We start from the raw sequence: 23954 nt of genomic DNA on the forward strand, positions 1-23954 counted from the left end.
TACTTAACACCCAGGCTGGGTCTCCGGTGAGGTTAACTCAGATACATGGGATGGCCGCCTGTGTACAGCCTCTGTGCCTTTACACCCAGTTATCCCAGGGTGCCTCATTCTCCCACCGGTCCTCCCCAGGGTGGGGGTCCCCCAAGGCTTCTGCTCTCACTGCTGCTTCCTTTGGCAGATCCAATGCTTTGGTTTCGGAAAGGCAGGAAGGAAGGGACACCCCTCAAAGAATCCATGCAGCAGTGGAAGGAATGCATTCTGGGTAGGCAGTGGGCCAACAGGGCACTGTCTTGACTTCTGCATCCTTAGGCTCAGTTGCGTGTGGGAGAGCACAGGTCACTGTCCCGCTGCTGCTCCAGCTGCCTTCTCCATACCATGTCCTAGCCCTAGAACAGCTGGACTTCTCCTCTGGGGGGACCTGGGCTGGCAGTGACAGGAGGGAGAGACATGGGGCTGTCCTGGGCATAGTGGTGCTGGGGGGGTGGGGTGGACTTCTAGTCGGCACCTTATGAACCCTGAAGGCTCTTCTGAAAGGTGGTCCCTTCAGGCCAGGCCCTCTCTGGGTTGTAAGTGTCTGAGGTGGGGGTGGGGGTTGAAAGAGAGTTCCAGATTGCAAAGGTTGTCCGAGGATATGAAAAAGGCCTGAGGACCTTTGGTTCTCAGCTGCAGATGAGGAAACTGAGGCAGCTGGCTGAGCCTCCTTCGCAATATTTCCTATCTTCCTGAGTGTGAAAGTTGAAGAGAGGGCTGTGATTAGGCTGACCGGGTGACTGAGCTGACTGGGCTGGTGAGCAGCCGCAGGTGTGGCCAGCTGGGAGGTGGGGTGGGGGTTCTTGCCCGCTGGACTGTCAAGGCTGCAGGGGAGGAGGATGCTCGAGACCCTTTCTGCGTGGCGTGGACACAGGTGGAACCCTCACTTAGATTTCCAGAGCGTCTATTTCTGCTAGGATCACCCCGCTATCTTGATGGCATGGTGTACTCCCAGATCAGGATGAGAGGGGCAAAAGAAGCAGAAAAGCCACTCAGGGCTCTGGTTACAGCTGATAAAGGTGTAGCCCCGTTGGAGGAAGATATTGAAATTGTCGTCTTCGAGGTCACGTGACTCATTAAATAATTAATGCAGATCGTCAGGAATGGATCGAGTCGGCAGGGCCTCACTAGGACGGACTCACTCAGAAGTGAGCCTCCAACTTGCGATTTGATTTTTTTTTTTTTTTTTTTTAACAAACACACACCCTCAAACTGATCTCCAAAAGCCTTTAACTTTAGGAAGGGAGGAGTGGAGAGAGCTTTGTAGACAGCCCAGCCCGGCAGCGGTGGTGGAGCCTGGTGGGGTCCTGGGGCTTCCTCCCCGCAGGGCTTCCGCAAGCCCCGGGAGTGCGCGGCGCGTCCTCGTCGTCCGGGGAACCGTGAGTCCGGGCTCGGCTTGCCTGCGGTCGCCGCTGCCTTGGCTGATGAAGTGGGACGCGTGCACAGACAGTTGGTAATGCTCTGATTCACGCTGGGGAAGGCTGCGGCGGCGGCGCGATACCACCACCGGACGGGCGCGCGGCTTTGTTCAATTTTCCCGGCGTTCATAAATCACCCACGCGGGGCGAGCGAGGGAGCAAGCCACCGCCGAAAGCACGGCGCGCAGAGAGAGGCCAAAAGCAGCGGCGGCGGCAGAGGAGGCCATTGCGGAGTGGGGAGACCTGGGCAACATCTCTGACTCATTAGTCTGAAGGATTTATGGGGAGCAGCAGTCATGAATATTAGACTGGGAGATAAGGCAATAGCAACAATAATAACCGTAATAATTACAGTACTGCTGAGCAGTGGTGCGGGGGTGGGGGAATAGATGAGGACAGAACCTATCTCTCTGCAGGGAGAAATTGAGTGGCAAGGGTGGGGATGACTACCCCCCCACGCCTGGCAGCGGGAGGTCAGCCCAGGAGCCCCCAGGCCAGGAGGTGTTCTCCTTGGGGGCCACACAGGGTGAGTCAGGACAGGAGAAAGGGGCTGACCAAGATATGGGTCCCCTTGGCTGATGGAAAGCAGTGGCTGTGTGCAGGGTGGTGGTGGCTGCTGGTTTGTGGCCACTGGCTCAGCTGGGCGGGGGGCTACAGCAGAGGGCTGGCTTGCAGCAGGCTGGCATGTTAATGCATGTGTGTGTGTGTGTGTGTGTGTGTGTGTGTGTGGTGGGGTGACCTGGTTTGGGTGCAGGGTTACGCCCTATGGAGGCTTTGAGCCAGAGCCCAGTGTGCGATGGGGGTGGGGGGACACTTCTTCCCTGCTTCCAGCATCTCCTGCCCCCCAGGGAGTTGGCCAAAGGCTAAGTGACCATTTGCTGTTAGAGGGCAAAAGAGGGTTGCAAGCATGAAGAGGGAGTGGAGCAGGTCATTGGGTACAAGGCTGCCAGGGACAGACACCCCAAGTGAGTCTTCTCCAACTGCACGCAGTCCAGCCTAGTCCAGGGCAGCCTATGTGGGGTCTGCTCTGAGGGACTGGGCCCTGCGGGAGTCGGCTTGCAGCCAGGGCGTGAATGAACCAGAAGACAAAACCCTCAAGACTATCTCTGGCCTGTGGACTGAGCTTTCCCGCCAACAGAAATGAACACTGTTAGTGAGGTTTCAGGCGAGGCCGTGATTGAAAGCTCCCAGACAAGGCGTTCCTTTGTTAGCAAAAGAAAATAAAGCAGCATTCACATACCCAAGTTGGGGTGCAACAGCTGCTCTCCCAACACGAACTCTTCCACCATCCTACCTTCCTCCCGCCAGTCTGCGTTCTCCCCAGCCCTCTCCTCACCGACCCCCCCCCCAAAAAAAAGAAAAAGAAAAAGGGGAGAGTGTGGGTGCAGAGATGGAGTATGTATTTATTTTGCAAAAATAATTTACCCTCTTTGGGGCGTTTGCAGACGGGGACATTTCGGGTTAGGAATGCGCCTCATGAACCAGCGCCTTGGTGACTTTTCCGTGCCCGCCTCACCCCCGGGTCCTCCCTGGCGCCCACATAGGTCGAGTTCGTAACCCGGGTCCTCCAGCTCCCTTCCTTCGTGGTCACCGTTAAACCTCCGCTGTGTGTTTGTCTGCAGAGCGTCCGGACGCGGGGCGAGTCGAATCCCGGAGCCAGTGCCTGGGGCCCCGGCCGATTCCTGGTTGCGATTTAAACTCCGTTGGAGGTAAGCGCCGAGTCTCTGCGCCGCGGCTGGGGAGGGGGACGCACCGGCCGCGGTTCCGGGACGGCTGTAGCGGGCGGAAGAGGTTCTGGTCAATATTTAACTTCGGAGGAGTTTTGGAGCAGGCTTGCGTTCCACTGCACGTCCCGACCGTGCAGGGCTCCAGACAAAGAATGTAGCCCGAAGCTAGCCGGCGGAAGGCAAGGAGGAGCGATGGCAGCCGCAGCCAAAGCTGGGGTGCGGGCAGCCGCGGGGCGGGGGGTGCGCTTGTTTCTCCCCCACCTCATTCGCCTTCCCCTCAAGTCCAAATTAACCGCTGCACTGCACGGCTAAACCAAAGCCAGCGGAGGCTAAGGGGAGGGCGGCTCTGCGTGGGCCGCTCTCCTGGCCCAGCCAGATGGGGGGGGGGGGGAGATGAAAGTTTGGAAATCTGTCCTTTCCGCCTCTGTGAGCCTTTTACCTTTCCTTGGCCCCGGAGAAGTTGCGGTAGCGTCTTTAACGTGGCAGGCAACTAGGGAGTCCCGGCGCTGGTCAGCGGCTCTTTTGCTGGAAAAGCTTAGGTTTCCTCCGTGTGGACGCTTTCTTGTCCTGTTTAGAACAAGAGAGAAACTCTTTAAAATTCTTTTCAAGTTCTGGCTTAATTTGTTCCCTTAGTTTGGGACGCAGGGAGGTAATTACTGTGGTTTATTACCTTGTAAAAGATCCATAAATTAAGTGCCTATTTGGGGGAGGGGCTGCGGAATAGCCTTGAGGAGCTGCCCGGGAATGCGGACTTTGCTCTGTTGTTTGAGAAATTACCGCTTTTCTGAAAGTTTGTGGAGATCCTGTTTTCTATTCCCTAGGCATAGGTCATTTCTAAAACTGGGTGAAACAAATAGATATCAGATAGTTCATAAATGACAGCAAGCTCTTTCTCCCTTGCCATAAGGCTGGTGTGGTATTCTGGATCCAATTATTTTATCAGATAAGAAATAAACAGAGTACTACTAAAGTTGGGGTCCTTTCTTAGCTACTGTGTGTCTGTTTATATTAAATGGAGATGGAACAATTCAGCTCATTACAACTCTGTGCATGTTTGATTTGCATCTCTGCAAAGAACAGAACAATGCATGTATAAATAGTTGCCGGGAGTGTGGGGGCCGTGTGTGTATAACCCACAGTATACACACCCACATGTGTCCAGAGAATGTGCTGCAGTTGTACCCACAGGAACTATCTCATGTTAAATAATGATCTATCATCTATACACACGTGCACTGTCACACACACATACACACACAAAGTGGGCTAAGAGATACCGAGTAGAAAAATCACTGGAGTTAGCCGAAGGGATCAAAATGGTGTGTGTTTCTGATAGAGAAATCAGATTGCAGTGTTTGAACACAGATCTAGCTAATCTGCCAACAGCCTTGCAAATATTGACTAAAGGAGCTCTATCCTAGGTTGCTTGCTCCTCCCGAGCCAACATTCCCCCTATCTTGGCTCTGGTGGCCTGGAGCAGTGTGGGTCACCAGCCCTGAACCAGGTGGAGAGCCAGTGGAGAGGGACTCACAGCTGTCCAAGGGCAGTAGCTTTGCTGTAAGAGCAGAATTCACGGTGGCCAACTAGGCCTTTCCGTTGCTGGTTTGTTTGGAGGGGGGGGTAGGCTGTCCCTATGGGCAAGATTTCTCTCAGAGAAGCCATTTTAACCTGGAAAGTTACTCTCCCCAGATTTCCCCCTTCTCATCCCATCAGATCACTCTATCCTACCCCGCCTCGCTAATGTTAATTGTTAAACAGCAGTTGGAACATTAACTGGGATGTCAGCATTGGCCTGGGCTGGAGCTGAGCAGCCAGGGAAAGGCATTTCTCTGAAACAGCGCCGTTGATTTATGGCTGCCAGAGGCTCAAGACTTCTTGGAGAGTTCTGAAGGGGACCTCTTCTCATCTTTGAGTCCAAGCCTCTGCAAATTTGGTGTGCTTAGGCGAGTTTGCTAGCAGTACTTGCAGCAGTATGTCCATGCCATGGGGGGGGGGCATGTGGAGGGTTCAGTGTGAATGACTGGATGGGGAGGGGGCGCCTAAGAGGGCAGAGGACAGTGAGACTGATAGACTAAGTCCTTGCGGAGCAGGTCAGGGTTCCTAGCTACACACTCCTAGAGAGCAGCAGGCTTTCACTTTGAGTTCTCACCTTCTGGCTTTTGCCTTGGGTTGGAGCTCAGGAAGCTTCACCCAGGGGTCCTCGGCCAGCTCCACCATGGATGAGACACAGCTGCGGTCCTTCCACTGGCACAGGTCAGGGCTTGCTCTCAAGGGCTTAGGGCTCCTCTTCTATGCCCTTCTGAACTGGACACCCCCTTGAGCACTGGATCCCCTTCATTCTCAGGAGATCCCTTCTCTTCCAGAGTGCAAAGCCTTCTGCAGACACAGCCAGCTGAAGACCCACTCCAAGGAACCAAAGGAAGGGGCACCATGGGGAGGAGGCTCTCACTGGCCTCCCAGCACTCTAAGTTCATAAACTGAGCCTGGAAAAGAGGAACTTATTAGAGAGCTCCTGAAAGAAAGCTTGAACTGCGGGAATCAACGGGCAGAGTCACCAAGCAGGAGGCAGGAGAAGGGGTGGGGCCTGGCAGGGGCCGAGTTCTTCCCAGTGGACAAGAAGCTTTCTAAGCTAGGGCTGGCAGACCCGTGGCAAGGGAAGGTTCCAGGCTGTCTTTTAGATTAGCACCAGGGACTCAGGGAAGGTTGGTGTCCCCCCCCCACACACACTTTCTGTTTCAGAGATAGATCATTTCTCCTTACATGTTTTCGTCTTTAGGAACCTCCACTTCCATGTGTCCCTCAGCTCTGTCCTGAAGCAAGGCATACATACAGGGCATTGGGGCCCCCAGGACTCTGATCAAGCACACCCTACGTAGTGGGCTTCCATTGAATGATATCAACTGGACTTTGAGAGAACAGCTGAACCCTTTGTCAGGTAGTTACAGGCCTTTTTGTTTCTCCAGTGGCTCTGGTGTATGGCGTGGGTGTTAGCACACTCTATACAATGCATACAATGGCAGGCCACATGGGGCTGCTGATCAGGGCTAGTATTTCTGGGCCAGGCCTTGCCTTTGGTTATAATAGCTATGGACCAGAGGAGATGGGTTCTGAGGAGGGGGGACTGCCTTCAGCTTGACCTCTGGTGGGAGCCTTAAGAAAGTAGACTCTAAGAAGAGGAATGGAAATAGTTGCTGTTCCTTTGGTGTGTAAAGAAATGTAAGTAGAGATAAGTGACCTTGAGTGGCATGCATGGTGCGGGGGAGTGGCCCCCATACTACCCAGACAAAATTCTTAGCAGCTACTGGTCAAGGTCCCTCATCTCCCCTCCCCCCCAAAGCTAAATGTGTTCTGCTTGGAAACCTAGTTCCTTCGGTGATTCCCTGTTTCAAATAAAAGGATTTTAAGTTGACGTATGACCACGTGAGCACATAATACAGTGCATTATTGTGGCGTTTGGAGCGGAGACCCAGGCAGGCTTTGCTTGTGATTACGGATTTCTAGATTCTCTACAGAGCAAGAGCGCCCCCCCCCCCAGCTCTCCCATACCCACCTCCTCCTCCTCCTCCTTCCCCTTCTCCGGAGAGCATTCTCTGGGTGACCGGTCTGCAGTTTTCAGCGCTCACGAAGCAGTTGTGGGCGAGCTAGCCAACCGAGGGGACTGCAGGCCACACCAGGAGGATGGAATTTATTTTAAGGTATTTCCGCTGATTGTTCCTATCTAGAGCGAGTTACCGGTGTGAGAGACAAAGGTCAGGTGAGGAGACCCTGGCTCGGGAACAGCACCCCTCAAGGCCTCTCTCTTCCTTTGTTTCTCTTCTAGAACTGAAAGCTGTTTCGAGGGTTCCAATGTCTCAGACATTGGGTTTTATACCCTAAAAAGTGTGGGGAGGTAAGGAGGAAGGAGCACTTGGGGGCTACTAGGTGGGACTGAGGGCGCGTCCAACACTAGGGTGGCTTTGTCAGGGCTGGAGTCCCAGGAGTGAAGCCTCAGGCAGAGAGTGGGTCCCGAATCCCAGCCCAGTGAAGCTCACCCAGTGAGAATTCAGGGAGGGAGTGGGGGCAGGGGAGGTGAGAGAGAAGGGGACCCTGTCCCCAGTTGGAAGTGTTTTGCAGGGAGAAAGAATTGGGGCGGCCCTGGGCAGCCTGGGCAGCCATGTTACTGATGAGGCAGCAGAGACTCCCCTGTAGCGCTCCCAGGAGCTGACCTGGAGGGCGAGCCATTGTTTCCCCCAGGCACCTTCTGCGTGGGAGGGATGGAGAATGGGGCTGAGTGTGCTGGGCAGCCAGAGGCTGGGAATCAGAGGGGACGGTCAGCTGAGCCTGGATCTTGTCTTCCTTGGAGGGCTGGGTGCTGCTGGGGAGAGTTCAAGAACTGGATGGAGCACCCTGGGTTTGGAGGTAGAGTTCTCTGGGTGGAGGGACTTCCTGGCCCCAGAACAGAGCAGGACTCCTGGATGGAGGACGCAGATCAGCTAGAGTGTGTGTTTTCAAATTTCTGAGACCGAGTGAGCTAATTGGGCTTTGGGGACCACACACTCCTGGGAAGAATGGAAATTCCTTAGAAAGGTGGAAGAAACTCCACTTTGCTTCTTGGATCAGGGAAAATGGTCCCTAAAGGAGGTGGCAATTGACTTTAAAAATGTGGCTTAAATTTCTTTCTTTTGTGCGCAAAAGGAAAAGAAAGAAATCATTCCCCCACTTGAGTACTTGCCTACAATGCAAGGACAGCATCCACCCTCCCTATGCCAGCCGGCAGCAACTGTGTTTAACCAAGGCCATTTTCAGTGCTCTAAAACACCCCTTGGAAATAAAATGTAAGCTTTAATTGCTGTTCAATTACTTGTCAACATTTCATATGATTTATGACCCAGTTCTGGCACATTTTTGACCCAGTTAAAGACTCATAAATAATATAGTTTCACTAGAAAGAATGAGAGGGAATAGAGGTTTGTTAGAGGCATCTTTTTATTGTCACTTCAGTGCCAGGAAGCAGAGTAAATGCCTAAGAACGGATCCTAAAAGCCTGCATGGTGAGGAAACGCCAATAGCCTGGCTCACAGAGCAAGGAACACCTAAAGCCACTCCACTCTGGGCCGTTAAAGAGACTGCTTCCTCTCCTACCCTTAAAATGTCAGTCTCACCCTCCCAGGCACGGATGCGTCCTCAGAATAATCTTCCCGATGTGGGGTTCTGACGCCTCTTGCCTGCAGTTCCTCCTCACCTTCTCCTGCCGCCGTGCCGGCAGCCCGGCGGCGCCCAGGCCGAGTTCAAGGCACCTCGGCCACCTTCGCTGCTCCAAACGCTCTTGCAGTGCTGAGAACTTTTTAAAAATCCAATTTTCTGGGATGAGAGATCAGAAACCAAGAGAGCCTTGGGAGGGTGGTGGTGAGGGGATGGGGATCGAGGGACCGGCGGGGTCTCCTTAGCAAAGAAAACTCGTGGGATTTGGCGGAGCCGGGTGAACTCTGCGGTATTTGCCTGGAAAGGGCGCAGCAGCGGCGGTTAATATCTGGAGGTGGAAATCTACAAGAGGCATTTTCTCTTAAGCAAAAACAGAAAGCCAATAACCGTCACGCAAAAACCTTCGCCCATCCCAAGTTAGTTTTTAACCATCTCTACTGCACTGGTTCCAAAGCCGGTCTTTTGGGATTTTAAAAGCAGGGAGGCGCAGAGCCAGGGCACACCCGACATCCTCGCGCGGGGAAACCAGACCCCGGGGTGGAGGTCGCAGGCCGCCGGTCGAGGGTGGGTGAAGGTCCGGTCCTCGCGCTGGGCCCGATGCAGTGGAAGGTGGGCGCTCCGGGTGGCCCAGCCTGTGCTCGGTCGCCGGCAACCGGCTCGGCGCACGCCCGCGTCCCCTCTCCAGGCAGGTTCTCACGGAGCGCTGGCCTGGCTTGCAGCTGCCTGGGTTGGGAGGGCGATGAGTCGCGTCAGCAGTTTGGAGGAGAAAGTGCGGGTTGATTATTGACCCCATGCCTTCTTTCTTCAAATGCCACATCCAGCCGGGCGGGATGGAAGAAAAGAGGCCTAGCAGTGGATTTCTGCGGCGAGCTCTCTCACCTCCTACGCGGCCCGGCTCCCCCTTTCAAGTTGCTCCGCTGCAATATGCGGTCGGGAGCAAGTGTTTGCTGTTTTGTGCTCTGTTTACAGCTTTGGGGCGCCGAGTCATAAATCTTGCCCAGCCATAAATGACAAAAACCATTGGTATGCATGAGGCCACCCTGGCCCCGAGTGCTTTTTGATTTCTCCCTTTTCCCCTGGCTTTGTTTTTGCTCTAAGGTGACACCTCGGCTCCCTGACAGTTTAAACAGACTGCTTATATTTTTAACACCTTCCTTTGAGAAGGACCCGAGTTGGCTCCTCGGAATTGCTCAAGAGAACTCCATTTTCGCAGGAGGGCTTACTCCTATTTTTTCTCTGGCTGCTACAGTCATCCAGCGCTAGGCTACTGGGCCTGGGGAAAGGGGAAGGTTTTGGAGCGCGACCGGCCTCACTGCAGTCGTTGCGTTACCAGGCACGCTCGCCTCCGTGGGCGCCGCCACTGCACTCATTAGGTGGGGGAAAATGACCGTGGAAGTCGGCTTGTATGGGGCCGGCGCTTTATCTGCTATGCCGGGCAACTGAGCCGCGTATCTGTATTGCGAAATGGACACAGGTGAGCTGGAGAGCCTTGTTTGGGGCGCTTTGAGTGTGTGTACCTGAGCCCAGGGTGGCCTGGGTCACTGCTGGGATGAATGTGCGCCTCCTCCACCCCCCACCCCAGCCCCCGGGACACTTATTTCTTGGCCAGGATTTCAACCATTTCTGCCTAAAAAATACAACCGGAGACAGCCGCTTGCGCTCTCGGGGAGGTCTCTGCAGGAAGGCCCCAGCCCAGCCCCTTAGACCTTGGGCTGTGGGTACACGGTTGAGGGGTTCCAGGTGAAGTACAGTGCCAGAGGTCTGGGGCACAAACTTGTCCCGCTTCTTCATGCCCTGGCCACCACCCCCAAACCCCACACAACTGGAAATGCCCAGGGCACAGGGTTATGTGGATTCTCAAACAGATCTCTCAGAAATAGAGGCCGGCCAGGAGCCCCTTTGTGAGAGCCGTTTGTCCTCATTAGCATAATTTTCCTGGACTTTAGGGACGCCCGGGAGCGGGGAGAGGGAGGGCGCTGGGGTGGGGGAGGCGGCCCCCCTCTCGCCGCCGCCGAGCTCCCCCTCTCGTTCGCGTCCCTCCCCTCGCCTCCGCTCTTGGGCCCCATCCCCCCACGCCGGCCCGCTCTTCCCCAGCCTCGGCGGGCTCCCCTCCCGCCCGCCCCCAGCACCCCCCACCGCACCCCCGACCAGACGTCGCTCCGCGTGTAATATTCATAAGAAACATACCCAAGTCGGTGCCACTAGCCCAGGCAGAGCCCCGCGCCGCGCCAGCGCTTATCTCCGGGCCGCGGCTGCTGCCCTCGGGAAGGGCAGGGGGCGGGGGTGTGGGGGAGGGGTGGGTGGGTGGGGTGGGTGGGAGGGGGGGTCCAAGCCGCCCCAGTCGGCCCTGGGCGAGCAGCGCCGGAGCAGCGAGGCGGCCACGCTCTGCACGCGCCGGCGTCCGGGCCTCGGGGTCTCCCGCCCGGCCGCCGTCTCGGCTGATGCTGAGGGTCGGTGCCCGTCCCGCGCCGAGGGGACCCGGCCGGGCCGCGGAGCCGGGCCGGGGGCCGGAGCCCGCGCCCGCGGCGCTCGTCAGAAGTTAAGGTAAGCAGGGCCACAACCGGCCGCGCTCGGCGCTGAATGGCGGAGTTTACGTCTCGGTGATTTATGGCTGCAGACTTAAATCTCGGTTCAAGAAGAGTTCACAAGCCGGAGCTTCCTTCCCGGCAGTTCGAGTTCAGGCCGCTCTCCCATCCCCGCCCCCACTGCGTTCCTCTCCCCGAGCCCGGCCTGAACTTTTCTGGGTCGGGAAGGGAGGGAGGGCAGGGCTGGGGTGGGTGGAAGAATCGGGGGGCCCTTCCCCGACATTCGGGTTCTCGAACCCCGGGTCAAGACGGGCTGAGGAAGGGGAGGGAGCGGCGTCTGGAGGGAGGAGATGGAATTAGGGCACATCTTCCAGAGAGACAATAGGGCTTGCTTCCTGCCCTCGGCGTGGCCTCCTCGACCCTCGGGCAGCTCTGGCACCTGGGGGTTATTGTCCAGGCACAGGTCCGGGCGGCTGAGCCTCCCCGCATCCCTGACTTTTGCTTTTGGGGTGGGGAGGGGTGCAAGTAAAGTTTTCTGGCTGGCAAATCTCCAACTTCTTCACTGGGTTGCAAACTTTGGGGGCTGGCTTGTGGGGACGTCGTGGGAGCCCCAAGATGATTGTCTGCAGACCTGAAACAATAGGAGGGACTTTGGTAGGGTCTCTTGGTCGAATTCATATTTAAAGAGTTTTTTTTTTTTTTTTGGCGGCGGTGGGGGGCAGCTGTTGTACCTGCTTTGACTTTTAAGCCTATTTCGTTATTTTATGGAGACAACACACAACTTGATGAAAAAGGTCTTAAACAGGCAGCAGGCCAGCTTAGCCTCTGTGGTAACGGGTTAGCAAGTCAGTAGAAATATTGCATGTTCAAAATCAACTTAATTTTGCTTTATCTAATAGCTTGCTGCTCAAGTGTCTGTGGTGATTTTGTTCAGGTGACGTTTGATTTTATACAAGCCTAGTGTCTAGAAAATGTGTGTGGGCAGATGTTAACACTGCTAAGTGTAACAGGAATCTTGACGAGATGCTGAACTGCTCTGGAGTTGGAAATTTTGTTTCATCGTTTCTTTGCCTGCCTGTGGTTTCCTGGTTTCCATGGCATCCAAGCCCGATCCATTTCCAGTCGGGAGACAATCCTGTGGGTCTCCAGGGCACTGGTATAGCAGCCCGGCGCAAGCTGTGGGGATTTTTAGCTGTGATTCTGGAAGCTTAATTGTGCCTGTTTACTAGATATTGGTTGGATTGTTGTTTTATAGTGAAATTTAAAGGAGTTCGTTATTAAAAACAAAATAAGCCTCCGCTGGTGGAAAGCTTATTCTATTATTAGCCCTCACCCCCTTAGTTAGCCAAGTATTTGTTATTCCTGGAAAACTTGAATGGCTCTGGCACTGAGGACCTGTAGTTGGGGCGTGAAGTGTAAACTAGTTTCTTCATAAATTTGTCCTAGTACTGGCGTTCTGAGTCTGTGTGAGTCGATGAAACTCTTCTGGAACTTTCTGTGCTGAGAACTGGAGGCTCACCGTGCAGAGGCTGAACACACAAAAACGCAGCCCACTGGCCTCAGGTCTGCAACCGGCTTTCTGAGTCCAAGTGAGCCGCCCAGAGGTGACTGCCGCCTCTGATTTTCAGTGTTTCCTCTGACTTGAGTGTTTCTGGAGCAGGTAAACAGCCAAATAACAAATCCTAGCAAAAGCAGCGCACAAAGATCGGGGAACTCTGGCAGGGTTTTATGGCCTGTGCTCCCATCTCTCTCGTCCGGAGCCAAATGACCCCCATACATCAAATTACATAGCAGTTTCTGAGACAGAACCTATTATCGTTAAGTTGGGAGGAGAGTTCAAGCCGTGGTCATGGAGATGAACGCTGGTTTTTCAGGTTCCTGGTGGGTTGTTTTTTTTCTCTAATCCATCATGTTTTAACAGGTAGAGTTTGATAGTTGCTCTGAATAACAGCACCTCACAAAGTCCCAGGCAAAGAGGGGTCTGGGAACCTTCTGAAACTGGGAATAGAGGGGGTTGTGGCCATCCCATCCGAGAAGTGGGGAGACAAAAAGTGGATGGAATTACAGAACTACACAAGATGGGAGCTGTGGTTGGTGGGTGGGAAGGAGGTGTGCGACCCTCTCCCCAACACCACCCTCCTCGGGAGGACCACAAGGGCCTGACTCATTTGGAGGAGGTGGGTCCTGTTCCTCCACAAAGCTGCTGGCCCCAGATCCTAAACCCCAGCATGGTCCAAACTTGTGTGCCAACCTTTCTTGGGTCAGGAAGGTCCAAGAAGGGGTCTGGGACAAGTTGCCCCTACACAGGAATTCCTGTGGCAAATCTTAGCCCTAAAGCAGGAATTGGAGACAAAATGCGCGACCCAAGCTCCCCTTGGCTGTTGCACGCGGGTCCCCTAGGATCCTCCGAGCGGGTGTGTGTGTGTGGAGGGGGTCTCCTCGAGCCCTGTGGTCCAGGCCAGCAAGGACTGACACCTGGGATGGCTTCTTCTTGCTGGACCAGGAGGGTCCCAGCTGCTCTCCTCGACACTCCATCAGGCCTTTTGGATCCCGTCTCTCCTACACCCCAGGCCCCCCTAACCACGAGACTCGGTTTCCAAGTCTTCGCTTGTCTCTCCCCGGAAAATCCCCCAACTCCAGACACAAGTTAAGCAAATATTTGTAGCTGCCAGTAAATTCCAGCGGCTTTTTATAGCGCGGCTCCCTGCGCCCGGGGCCAAGTCGTGCTGCTAAATATTGCTGACCACTTTTTCTTTTATGGCTTTCATGTCACTTAGCTATTGAGAGTAAGATGGATTTGCGCCGAGCCCTCATCGCGCTGCGCTTCTCGCCCCCCCATCCCAGGTCTGCGCGGGGCGGCCATTGGCGGCGGAGTGTCACGTGACCGCGGGGGCGTGCCAATGTGCGCCCTCACGGGTGTCCAGCCCCGGTCAGAGCGTGCGATCAAGACCGTGAAACAACGCGATGCAAAAGGCAACCTACTACGACAGCTCGGCGATCTACGGTGGCTACCCTTACCAGGCAGCCAACGGGTTCGCTTATAATGCCAGTCAGCAGCCGTACCCGGCGTCCGCCGCTCTGGGCGCCGACGGCGGCGAGTACCACCGCCCCGCCTGCTCGCTCCAGTCGCCGGCCAGCGCCGGGGGCCACCCCAAGGCGCACGAGCTGAGCGAAGCGTGTCTGCGCACTCTGAGCGGCCCGCCCAGCCAGCCCCCAGGCCTGGGCGACCCGCCCCTGCCCCCACCGCCGCCCCAGGCCGCGCCCCCTGCCCCACAACCGCCTCAGCCCCCGCCTCAGCCCCCGGCTCCCACCCCTGCTGCCCCTCCGCCCCCTTCTTCCGTCTCCCCCCCTCAGAATACCAGCAGCAACCCTGCCCCCGCCAGCGCAGCCAAGAGCCCCCTGCTCAACTCGCCCACCGTGGCCAAACAAATCTTCCCTTGGATGAAAGAGTCGAGACAAAACACAAAGCAGAAAACCAGCGGCTCCAGTTCAGGTAAAGGGTGCCTTCTGGAGGAGGTTCCTCTGGCCTGGCCCCCAGCGCCTCATCCCGGCTCCTTCCCTACTTCCAAGAGAGCCACCTGTCGCCTTAGCACAGTTGGGGAGCACTGGACTGCTTCTAGGGCTTCACTGCCCTCACCTCCCCCCCCCAGACTTGCAAAGTCTTTACACCTTAGGAAGGTGTGAGTGGTCTCTGCGGGTTGGAAAACTCCAGCAGGAGACCTGGTGGGGGATCTCTCTGGACCTTCCCAAGGATCAGCAAAGTTCAGACAAGTCGCAGCTCCTTCCGGTTCCAGCCTTGGAGTTAGACCGCCTTGTAGTCTAAGCAAACTGGGACACCTTCCCCATCTGGGGCTGTAGCAGAATCCAAGCAGGCCCCATCACTGTCCAGCACTCAGAGTCAAGGCTTTGCTTATCCTCAGAGCCAGCCTTTACCCCAGCAGATGGAGTGGCTGCCTCACCTCTGTAACCAAGGTCCTCCTTGGGGGAGGGGCTGTGAGCCTGTCATCCTAATGGGAACCACATGGACTCCCTGGAACCACACTCCAATGCAGGAAAAGGCCCCAGGCCTTGGGCTTCCAGCTCCCTAGTTACCTTTGCCCCCTACCTTCTCCAGCTGCCAGGTTTGAGCTTGGTGCCTGAGGACTTCCAGAGCCCAGATATAGGTAGGGGTGGGAGGAGGCCAGAGAGGACCAGAGGATACACAGTTGGTGGGCCAAGCTGGGGCAGGTAGCTTGATGACAACAGAGGCCTTCATAAACAGAACTCATCCAGAGGGGCCTGCCCTCCAAATCTCCCCCATTGCAAGTGGATGGATGCCTTCTCTGGGTTCTCTTGCTGGGAGCAGTGAAAACCTTCCGCTTTGGGGTCTCCATGCTTTTCCCATCTCCTTCAGTGGAGAGAGAATGAGCAGGCCCATCGCAGTTACTGCCTGGCTCGTTCAGGCCAGGAGGGAGAAAAAGGTGTGAGGAGCCTGTCCTTGCTGTCACTTGGAAGGCAGGGGAGCAGGGGAGCCTGCCCGCAGGGGGCTTGCAGTTTAGTGGGGCCAGAGGAAAAGGAAGGGAATCAGGATGAATAGCTCCTCCAGAAAGGAAGCACAAACCAGGGAGGCCAGCCCAGGATGGGGGTGGGAGGCTCTGCTTCTCTGTTCTTTCTTAGAGAAGCTTTGAATTTGCTCCTTGTTCCCTACGCTGTACCCCACTCCCCTGCACCCCTAACCCAGAGAGACCCTGACACCTAATTCTGAAGAGATTTTGAGAGCCTGGAGAGGAAAGGGGCCTGTCTGGGTCAGGAGCTGAGCCGGTGGCGGAGTTCCGGGCAGCCCCTGACTCGGTTCTACCTCTCTCTGTCCTGGCAGGGGAGAGTTGCGCAGGTGACAAGAGCCCGCCTGGGCAGGCTTCATCCAAGCGCGCGCGCACGGCCTACACGAGCGCGCAGCTGGTGGAGCTGGAAAAGGAGTTCCACTTCAACCGCTACCTGTGCCGGCCACGCCGTGTGGAGATGGCCAACCTGCTGAACCTCACCGAGCGCCAGATCAAGATCTGGTTCCAGAACCGCCGCATGAAGTACAAGAAAGATCAGAAGGGCAAGGGCATGCTCACTTCCTCTGGCGGCCAGTCCCCAAGTCGCAGCCCTGTGCCCCCTGGCGCGGGTGGCTACCTGAACTCTATGCATTCGCTGGTTAACAGCGTCCCATATGAGCCCCAGTCGCCTCCGCCCTTTTCCAAGCCCCCTCAAGGCGCCTATGGGCTGCCCCCTGCCTCCTACCCCGCGCCCCTGCCCAGCTGCGCGCCCCCGCCCCCGCCCCCACAGAAGCGCTATGCGGCTGCGACGGCGGGCACTGGTGCGGGAGGCACCCCCGACTACGACCCACACGCTCATGGCCTGCAGGGCAACGGCAGCTATGGGACCCCACACTTACAGGGAAGCCCCGTCTTCGTGGGGGGCAGCTATGTGGAACCCATGAGCAACTCCGGGCCGGCCCTCTTTGGCCTAACTCACCTACCCCACGCAGCCTCGGCCGCCATGGACTATGGGGGCGCCGGGCCGCTGGGCAGCGGCCATCACCATGGGCCGGGGCCAGGGGAGCCGCACCCCACCTACACGGACCTTACTGCCCACCATCCTTCTCAGGGAAGAATTCAGGAAGCGCCCAAGCTCACCCACCTGTGATGGTGGGCTCGGGACTGCGCGCCAGGAGAGCCCCCTCCCCTTTCTTTGCGTGCTTTTTTTTAAAGCTATTTTTAAAGCTTTTTTTTTTCTCTTCTTTCTCTCGCTCTTCTCTGCGCCCCCCTCCCCAATCCCTTTCCCTGTTTTGTTTTCTTTGGTAACGCGTTTTTATAGTTTATGTGACGTAGCAATCTTGGTTGCTGGAATGGTTGTATCAGTAGCGATATTTCTCTCTCCCTGCCCCTCGCTCGGCCGCTGGCCCTGCATCCTCTACCTTCTCCACTCTTTGATCAGAAACAGGGTATATGAACAAATTTTCTAGTCGAGTTTTCAATGTGAATTTGTTCGTAACATTATGGCTCCCGAGGGGAAGCGATTATTATTTTTTTAATTTTTAAGGTGTTTTTTTTTTTTAAATTGCACTTCTTGTAAAGAACGAGAAAAAAAATCAAAGGCGCTTTGAGACAGGGGCTCCCTGTGCAAGGATGACTAAGTGTACGTCTTTCCGTGTGTGTATGCTGGTGAACAGTAAGATTTATTTATATTTTTTTTGCAAGCATTGAATAATCTAAGTTTTAAATATTATTTATCCCCATCCGTTCGTATTTATATTAAAGAAATTCTGTACCCTGATTGTTCAGAAGGTTTCTTGGGCCTTTTGTTCAATAGTGTATTGGCGTACATAGAAATTTTTTTATTTGAAAGGGAAATATAATTCCTTTATAAAAACGATAATGATGCAATAAAAACCAGAGAAGATCCAGCTTTAGAAAATAGTGATTGAGATTTGTAACATCCGGCGAAACAAAAAAATAATCTGTACACGCGAAAAATGCTAATTTGTTTTGAGAGTTCTACATTCCTTGCTGCTCACATTCTGAGAAACAAAACAAAAAAAATTAAAGTTTTTATTCTGCGTATTATCTGTGTTCAGAAGGAGTTCTTTGGCTTTAGAGGGGGTCTCCAAGCCAGGTGGCGGAGTAGGCCGCAGCAGCCTGCGGCTCTCGCGTGGAGGCTTGGCCATGCGCCGCGCCGCCAAGGCCGGCGGCTTCTGGTGAAAGGCGGCCGGGGCTCCTGGAGGAGGCGGCTGTACGACGGCCCGCTGGGCTGCCTGGTTCCCAGCTGCTGCCGAGGCAGGCGGAGGGCGCAGGGGTCTGTGGGGCGCGGTGTGCGCCAGGAACAAAGGCAGCGGGGGCCGTGGCGCGGCGGGGGGCGCACAGGTGCCTCGCGGCCCCTAATCTCCACGCCGGGCCTCGGGTCCCCGAGGGCCGGCCCACGCCCTGACCCGGGCGGGACCGCCAGCCGCGCTGGGAGGCCCAAGACTTTCCAGCGGCGTTCGTTCGGCCTCCTGGTCTCCTTCGTGGCGCGTTCAAGCGTGCTGGACTGATTCGCTCCCACTGTCGCCGCGCCGAGCCCAGCAGATGCGAAGGTCCCCAGGCTCGCCCCGGTGTCCAGCAAGAGCAGGGCTGAGCTCGGGAGCCCTTCCTTGGACTGCCTGGACCCAGTTTCCGCTTGGGATTTTGTGTAGTCCTGTAGTATTTTGTGGCATCCCCTGGATTTATTTCCTCTCCTTTCCTCTCAGCTTTTTTTTTTCTGGCCCCAGGGGGAGGGAAAATAGGAGGTTGGTATCTTTCTAATATAAATGCAATTGGAGTTACTTATTTCATTTGATGCTACAGGAGCTAAATATTACTCTCTTTTTTTTCACTCCTGGCTTTACGATTAGCGCTGCCTACTGCCTGGCTGGTAGAGACAAAGGCAGGCACAATCAAAGGAAATATTTTCATCTGCAGATCAAAGATTTGTCCGGAGAAGGAACCAAATGCAGAAAATGCAAACCTCAGAGCTGCACCCCAATGCTGCCCCCTACCCCCACCCCAGGGTGTAAGTCTGGACCTGCCAGCATCTGGGGACCAGGGGTATCTGAGACTTCTCCCTGGATTCTATCTTTCAGAGGCACAAGTGGGAAATGTCGCCATTTTGTTTGCAATCCTAAATATCCATCATCATGGCCTCTGTGCCCCCCCTTCCTCAGGTGATCCCTCCAAGCTGGCACTGATGCCATGTCTGGGGACCTGCTAGATCCTAGTCACTTGCTTTTAGGGAACCGCCTCCTAAGGGGCTTTAAGGGGTGGGGATCAAGTTCAGAGGCTGCGGAGCCAGCTTCGCACCCCGGGGTGCCTCCCTCATTTCTGTCCCCAAATGCTTCTTTTCTTTATTTCTTTGCCTTTTTCTTTTCTTTTTTTTTTTTAAAGTTTGGATTGAGGAAAAGCGGATTTCCCCTCCTCCCGCCTGGCACCCCCACCTTCCTGCGGAAGTATGATGCGCTCCTCAGAACCACGCGAAACCCGCGGACACAGTAGGCTTTGTGAGGGCCGGCACTTCCACCTTTGGGCAGGTCCCGCTGTGCAGAGATAGTCTTCTTTTAAGTAAGAGAGAGAGAGAGAGAGAGGAGAGAGAGAATGAGCAAGAGAGGGAGAGAGAAAGAGAGAGAACAAGCCACCCAAGGACGAAAATCTTTCACTACTTGCACTCATTCTTCAAAAAAAAAAAAATCTCTTAAGCTGAGGAAGGAAGGTTCTGGAGGTTTCCTTCTTCCCCCAGGGCACAGACTTTTAAATGAGATTCTAATATGATTCCCTGCCCTCCCCCCATCTTGCAGTCGAGACATTCGTGTTGGCGTTCAGAGCAAAAACAACAGCAACAACAAAAAACAACCAAAAACTGTATCAGTCTCACCCCCAGCTTCCTAGATATGAAAAAGAAATCCTTATTACAATAGCTCCCGAGTTAAAGTGATAGGTTTGGGGAAAATTTCAGTGCTGAGTAGTCAAAGTAAAGGGTGTTCCTCCAGATGGTATTTGAATCAAGGCAGCCGAGGCAGGCAGAAGGTTCTCACCCACGCAGTTCCTGACAAAGCCCCGGCGGTGGGTAGGCAGCACTGCTCCTTCCTCCAACCCCCCACCCCTTAACCCCTCAATATTTTCTCGTTAGAGTCTGAAGAAGCCCACCATCCCAGAAGTCTGCCACAAACCTTGCCTAAAAATCTACCCTGTAACCCCTTCCATTGCCCCAAAAAAGATCTTTAAAAAAAGGACTATAGTTTTCCTTGTTTACTTGCGTTTCCTGCTCTCCTCTTTGCTGGGCCACATTTGATCTTGGAAAGAGCTGGAAGCTGAAATGTGTTCTTAAGGGCCAGGAGCTGTCAAGGCATTTGGTGAGCAAGATTGATCGCGCCCAGACTTCCTCCAGAGCTTTGTTTGGAATAAAAGCAAGAAAAAACTGGAAAAAAAAAACCCTCACATTTTTTTTCCATAATAGCATCTCTATCTGCAAAGTGATGCTGTGGGCTAGTTACTGATGGAGACCACTTTATATCTAATTCCCAGCCCAAACCTCTTTTGATGCCCGCCTCAGCGCTGGAGTCCTGCCCTTGCTCCTTGGTTGGCCTTTCTTGTTTTCTACTAGATTTTTCTCCCCCGCCAACTGCTCTCTCCTTGGCTATCAGAATGATTTATTTTCCTGCCACTGATGCCTGCCAGCCTGGGGGAGGCTGGTCACTTGGTCCATTTCAAAGGAAGCAAAATCAAATCAGCATCCTCAGGGTTTGGGGGGATAAGAGGTACCTTCAACTCCTCTCCTCTCCTCTCCTCTTCTCTCCTTTCTCCCTGACTCCCTCTCTCCCTCACTACTTCCCTCTTTCATGCTTAGTTGGCTTTTAAAAAGTTATTGTTTGGTACCTAAAGATGTTCTCTTTTGAACCCTCCAGCGCCGTCCAAGATGCACTGTCTCAAGTCTCAGAATTAGAAAAAGAGACGGAAGGAGGAGAAGATCTGTCATTCCTCCTTGGGTCGTCCCTTCTCTCCCCAGCCGTGTCCTTTCCCAACGCAGGGCGTGCAAGAAGAAGTGAGAAGAAAAGTCTGGCTTCAAGGGAGCGCTGACTGCTTCGCACCCAACCAGCACCCCCACCCCCCAGCTCGAGCGACCAAGGACTAGGAGAAGGGTAGGAAGAGAGTGAGAGTGAGAGAGAGAGAGAGAGAGAGAGAGAAACTAGCGTCTTCTACCTTCCTGCTGCTAACTTCCAACAGACTTCCTGCAAATCGGAAATACTCACCGCACCCGAGCTCTACGGGTATGAAACCCACAGTGCCAGGAGCCGCACGCGCCTGCTCGGGGGGGTGGCCTTTCTTGGGCTGCTCGCCGCCCTGGCTGGCTACGGGGATGTGGACAACATGGACCTGGGGCTGTTGTCTCGCTTGGCACATGCATCTATCTTTCTCCAGCCACTCCAGAGAAGTTGATGGCGCAGGAAGGTCGGGAAGCTTCGAGAGCCGCCTCCCCTTTTCCTCTTCCCGCGGGAGCCAGATGCAAAGCCGCCGTGGAAAAGCCGCCTAACAATGGGCGGGGGGGGGCGCGGGCTCCAGGCTAGACCTGGGGAGGGGGGCGAGAGGCTGCGAAGCGTGTTGGGGTGGGGGTGGGTGGTGAAAAGGGAAGGAAAGGCGAACAGGAGAGAGAGAGGGAGAAGGAATGGGGAGAAAAGAAAAACGAGGGAAAGAGGTTAAGATAGAGGGGCAGTTTAAGACATCAGTTCTGAGATCCAGGAACTGGCTTTAGGGAAAGGGGGTGGGGGGTAAAGGGGGCCGCCCCCTACTCTTTCTCCTTTCCCATTCTCCCTCTTTCCGCCGGCGCCTCTCCCGGCATCCCTCTCCCTTTCTCGCTTTCTTTCTCCCTATGTCCTCGCCTTGGTCTCTCCGCTTCTTCCTTCTGCTTGAACAGAACTTGTGTTGGCTGGGATGCGGGGGCCCTCGGGTGTCAAAACTTTGAAGATTAATGGATTACTTTGTTAATGACTGTAGGCGTCAGACGGAGGTGCTTAAATGATTTGTGAGGTGCGAGGCGTCTTCCCGACAGTCCCAAACAATGCGCGGAGTGTGCGGGGGAGGCAGAGGGCCGCCAACAGCGGGACCGGCGGCAGGGCGCACCCTGGCGCACGCTCGCCCCCGCACGCACCCGTGGGGGCAGTGGCTTGGTCCTGGCTGATGGCGTGGCGGCCAGGTTCCCTCCCCCCCACGACGGCCCCCCATGCGCGCCCGGGCATCCCCACCCACACCCGCATCCCTGTGTTTTTGCCCGGAAAAAAGTGTCAATAAAGGCTTGCTGGCCCCCAATGAGGCGTTCCTTCCCGACTTTTTTGGATCAATCAAACAGACAGTGGCTTCTTTTGATTAAAGCCCAAATTGTCATTGGGCAGAGGCAATCATGTGACAGCCAATTCGGTCCAATTTCAACCTTGTCTCCATGAATTCAATAGTTTAATAGTAGCGCGGTCCCCATACGGCTGTAATCAGTGAATTAGAAAAAAAACACCCCAGCAGCGATCTTCTATGATAGATTTTTTTCCTCCTCCTCCTCCACCTCCTCCTCCTCCTCCTCCTCTGCGCTCGCCTTTTTCCTGGGCCTCGCCCCCCCAAAGCCCCTCCAAAAGAGAGAACTTTTTCTCCGAGGGGGCTCCAAGGAGAAGGCCATGAATTACGAATTTGAGCGAGAGATTGGTTTTATCAATAGCCAGCCGTCGCTCGCTGAGTGCCTGACATCTTTTCCCCCTGTCGCTGATACATTTCAAAGTTCATCAATCAAGACCTCGACGCTTTCACACTCGACACTGATTCCTCCTCCTTTTGAGCACACCATTCCCAGCCTGAACCCGGGCAGTCACCCTCGCCACGGCGCCGGCGGCCGCGCCAAGCCGAGCCCCGCGGGCAGCCGAGGCAGCCCGGTTCCTAGCGGCGCCCTGCAGCCGCCCGAGTACCCCTGGATGAAGGAGAAGAAGGCTGCTAAGAAAACCGCCCTGCCGCCCGCCGCCGCCGCCGCCGCCGCTGCAGCCACCGCCACCACCGGCCCTGCCTGCCTCGGCCACAAAGGTCAGTCCCGAGCCTGGGCCCCAGGTCTTCGGGACCCTCGTCTCCCCGAGAGCCGCTGTGGGGGGAGGGGCGCACGGGAGCGTGGGCCGCGGGCGCGCGGGGCTCTGGGTGGCGATGCTCGGCCGATTTCTCCTGTCCCGGTGGGCTTAGCCAAGGCGGAGTGGGAAGTAGGCTGAGTGCAAAGGCAGGGGGACCCTGGCACGCTGCACCAGGAGACGCACACATATATGTTTTTGGGGCGAGGGGGGGGACTTTCCCTAACTTGTGTAATGTGGGATGATTTATTTGAGTTGGAACTGACCTCCTCTTGTCTAGTTGTCCTAGAGTTTGGCTTTTTGACAGTAATGAAGAGTGATAGATAGCTCTTGCTCAGCTAAGCAGCTGAGGCATTAATTATAAATTGTGTTGCAGCTAATATAAAGTTTGCTCCCGGATGGAGAGGTTCGGGGCGGGGATGGGGGTGGGTGGTGGTGGGGGGAGAGCACCAGGAGGGAACGGGATGGAGGTGGAGGAGAAGGGGGTCTCCCCCGGGTCGGGCTCCTAGGAAGGGCAGCACAATAGCCCTGCTGCAAGCCGGGGGCGGCCATTTTGTTGCGGGTGAGCCTCGCGGCGGCTGCGTTAATCCTCCCGTGGACAGGGCCCACTCGGACCCCCTCCGCCTCCAACCGTGCACGTCTTCGTTCGCTTTGCTCTCCCACCCCTCCTCCTTTTCCGCAGAGTCCCTGGAAATCGCCGACGGCAGCGGCGGAGGCTCCAGGCGCCTGAGGACTGCCTACACCAACACGCAGCTGCTGGAGCTGGAGAAAGAATTCCACTTCAACAAGTACCTCTGCAGGCCGCGCAGGGTGGAGATCGCCGCGCTACTGGATCTGACGGAGAGACAAGTCAAAGTGTGGTTCCAGAACCGCAGGATGAAACACAAGCGGCAGACGCAGTGCAAGGAGAACCAGAACGGCGACGGGAAGTTTAAGAGCCTCGAGGACTCGGAGAAGGCGGAGGAGGACGAGGAGGAGAAGTCTCTCTTTGAGCAAGCCCTGGGCGTCTCGGGGGCCCTGCTGGAGAGGGATGGCTACACTTGTCAGCAGAACGGCCTCTCCCAGCAGCAGGCGCCTAACGGACACAATGGCGACTCCCAAAGTTTCCCAGTCTCGCCTTTAACCAGCAATGAGAAAAATCTGAAACATTTTCAGCACCAGTCACCCACTGTTCCCAACTGCTTGTCAACAATGGGCCAGAACTGTGGCGCGGGCCTCAACAATGACAGCCCCGAGGCCCTGGACGCGCCCTCTTTGCAGGACTTCGCAGTCTTCGCTGCAGACTCCTGCCTGCAGCTCTCCGAGGCCGTCTCGCCCAGCCTGCCCGGCTCCCTCGACAGCCCCATGGATCTCTCGGCTGACAGCTTTGACTTTTTCACCGACACACTGACCACCATCGACCTGCAGCATCTGAATTACTAAAACACAGTGGAGCCGAACAAAGCACCAC

The 23954-nt window shown here is 55.4% G+C and overlaps 2 protein-coding genes across 3 annotated transcripts in view; both read left to right on the forward strand.

The window, feature by feature from the left end:
- HOXA3 (homeobox A3) overlaps positions 1-17634 on the forward strand; it is a 45017-nt gene extending 27383 nt beyond the window's left edge. Inside the window, exons 3-5 of one of the 2 annotated variants that reach the window (XM_058678359.1) lie at positions 3071-3157; positions 13726-14374; positions 15737-17634. In XM_058678359.1, coding sequence (XP_058534342.1) covers positions 13846-14374; positions 15737-16551 — 1344 coding nt within the window. In that variant the 5' untranslated portion in view covers positions 3071-3157; positions 13726-13845 and the 3' untranslated portion in view covers positions 16552-17634. Of the gene's footprint in view, positions 1-3070; positions 3158-10676; positions 10901-13725; positions 14375-15736 lie in introns of those variants that run through there. The other variant, XM_058678360.1, reaches the window with a different exon arrangement.
- A 3447-nt stretch (positions 17635-21081) lies between these two features.
- On the forward strand, positions 21082-23954 carry HOXA2 (homeobox A2). The gene is made up of 2 exons (XM_004582425.3): positions 21082-22469; positions 23187-23954. Exons 1-2 carry the CDS (start codon positions 22073-22075, stop codon positions 23924-23926), a joined length of 1137 nt encoding a protein of 378 aa, XP_004582482.1. The 5' UTR covers positions 21082-22072; the 3' UTR covers positions 23927-23954.

Source organism: Ochotona princeps, chromosome 20, assembly GCF_030435755.1.
Source record: "Ochotona princeps isolate mOchPri1 chromosome 20, mOchPri1.hap1, whole genome shotgun sequence".
NCBI lineage: Eukaryota > Metazoa > Chordata > Mammalia > Lagomorpha > Ochotonidae > Ochotona > Ochotona princeps.